The sequence below is a fragment of the Psammomys obesus genome, unplaced genomic scaffold, assembly GCF_907164565.1.
Source record: "Psammomys obesus unplaced genomic scaffold, mPsaObe1.curated_primary_1811, whole genome shotgun sequence".
Taxonomy (NCBI): domain Eukaryota; kingdom Metazoa; phylum Chordata; class Mammalia; order Rodentia; family Muridae; genus Psammomys; species Psammomys obesus.
The window spans coordinates 46,419-48,852 of record NW_026595330.1 but is presented as its reverse complement, the minus strand read 5'-3'; the positions used below and the strand labels follow the sequence as shown (position 1 = coordinate 48,852).

The window sequence follows — 2,434 nt, the reverse complement described above, 5'->3', positions numbered from 1 at the left end:
CCTTCCTTCCTTCCTTCCTTCCTTCCTTCCTTCCTTCCTTCCTTCCTACCTACCACACTTCTCCCAGTACCTGAAAAGCCAAAAACTATGCTACCAGACTCCCTTGCAACTTACCTTCCTTGTTTCCTTTTTTCCTTCCCTCTCAACTTCATTTTAAGACAGAGCCTCATGCAATCCAGGCTGGTCTTGAACTCACTATGTAGCTGAGAATGATCTTGAACTCCTGCTCCTGCTCCTTCACCCAAGTGCTGGGATGATGGGCTTATGTGGCCGTGCCCCCTCTTCCACCCTCCTTATTCTCTTTCTTGCTGGGGATGGATGGACCTTATATATGCCAGTCAAGCACCCCCCCCCCCCCGCAATATTCTATTCATGAAGTCACGTGTCACCTCACCGCAAAGCCGAGGACACAGTCCACCCTTGATCCCCAGTTCACAGATGCCCACATATAAGCAGTCTGCCCCTTCCCACCCAGCTCCTGCCGCAGGGGCTCTGGAGGCGTGCTGAGCTCAGCCCCTCCTCAGGCTCACACACCCCGGCTCACCTTGTACTCGAACGCAGCCAGACAGAGGTAGAGTAAGTCGAGGAGGCGTCCCAGCTGCGGCAGGGCCAGGTCGGCAGCCCAGCGCTGCAGGAGGGCCGGCTCTGCATTCTTCAAGACCCACAGCACACACGCCAGCAAGGTCCGGCTGGATTCGGCAGAGAGGGGACAGCCTGAGCGAGCTGCCTGGGTGCGGAGGGGACAGAATCGATTTTTATTTTTCCTTGTGAGCTGTGGCCAACTCTCTCTCATGACATGACTTCCTTTTTCTCTTCTTTTGCTCGAGACACACAGGCTGGCTCAGCTTCATGACATCTGAAGATGACTTTAAACTTCTGATCTTCCCCCTCCACCTCCCTAGCGCTTAGGTCACAGGTGTGCACCATTCCATCACGGGTGCACCATTCCGTGAAGTTTATGTGCCGCTTGGGATGGAACCCAGGGCTTCGTACATGCTCGGCAAGCACTCTAGCAACTGAGCCCCAGCCTCAGCCACAACGTGCGCTTCATTTCAAAGGCATCTCTGGGGATGAGCCTCAGACTTACTGCTGAAGGTCCCTGGGAAATGCTGGCGCGAGAGCCAGGGGCCAGGGGCCCCCCGGCAATGGCCATGGCCACAGATGGGCTGATGCCGCCTCCGATGTCCCCTTCCCCGTCTGTGTCTGAGTCCAGCATGGAAGCCAGTCTTGACCGCTGCCCCGAGCCCTCTAGGGGCAGAACACATCAAAAGAATGAGGCATGGTGAGCACCTAGATTTAGGCAGGAGCGGTGGTGCACGCCTTTAATCCCAGCACTCAGGAGGCAAAGGCAGGTGGACCACTCAAGCCTGAGGCCAGCCTGCTCTACAAAGTGAGTTTCAGACCAGAGCTACACAGAGAAATCCTATCTTGAAAAACAACAGCGGGGCTGGAGAGGTGCCTCAGAGGTCTTCCGGAGGATCCGAGTTCAGTTCCTAGCATCCACACAGCGACTCACAACTGTCTGTAACTCCAGTTCCAGGGGATCCGACACCCTCACAGAGACACACAAACACCAATGGACATTAAAAAGAAAAAGACAAGAAAAGAAAAACAACAAATCTCCCAGTGAGAGGCTGGGAGTGTGTCTCAGCCTTCTGAATATTGCATTACATGCGTGTGCCATGACACAGCTGGCTACCCAAGACAGATAAAAGGTAGACTGAGCCTAAGCAAAATTCTAGCTGCACCCGGCTTGACACAGTTCCAGCTTGACAGAGATGTCTGTCTGCCTGGATGCCAAAAGGAGCATCCTCCCGGGAGAGGCAGCCCTGCTCTGGCCTGTGGCTCTCTTACATACAGTGTCAAGGAGAACACAAACTATAAGGCACAAGTCAGGACAGGAAAATGTGGGCAAGTGACAAAGACATCTGAAGTAGAAGAGTAAATTTTAGCAAATAATGACTACAATAAAACCAAAGGACAAAAATGGGTCAAGAACGAAGAATTTCAAAATAAGACCAGAAAGCCAGTGAGATGGCTCAGCACAAAGATGGCTACCGTTGAGCCTGATGGCTTATGTTCTGATCTCCGGGACCCACACGGTGGGAGGAGAGAACTGACTCCCACATATTGTCCTCTGACCTCTATATGTTCATGTATATGTCTGTATACATACACAGAAAACAAACAAAAATTTTAATTAAAAATAGGGAGCTGGAGAGATGGCTCTGTGGTTAAGAGTGTTGGCCGCCACCAGGCATGGCGCATGCCTTTAATCCCAGCAGAGGTAGGCAGGTCTCTGAGTTCGAGATCTGGCCTAAATGCAAGTTCTGGGACAGCCAGGACTACATAGAGAGACTCTGTCTCAAAAAAACACAAGATAGATAGATAGATAGATAGATAGATAGATAGATAGATAGATAGATAGATAGAT

At 51.6% G+C, this 2,434-nt stretch overlaps 1 protein-coding gene across 1 annotated transcript in view; it reads right to left on the bottom strand.

The window, feature by feature from the left end:
* Window positions 1-2,434, bottom strand: part of Dock6 (dedicator of cytokinesis 6) — a 52,498-nt gene that overhangs the window by 15,436 nt on the left and 34,628 nt on the right. Inside the window, exons 31-32 of the mRNA XM_055619211.1 lie at window positions 1,088-1,248; window positions 545-727 (exon numbers count right to left, since the gene is read on the bottom strand). Coding sequence (XP_055475186.1) covers window positions 545-727; window positions 1,088-1,248 — 344 coding nt within the window. The remainder of the gene's footprint in view (window positions 1-544; window positions 728-1,087; window positions 1,249-2,434) is intronic.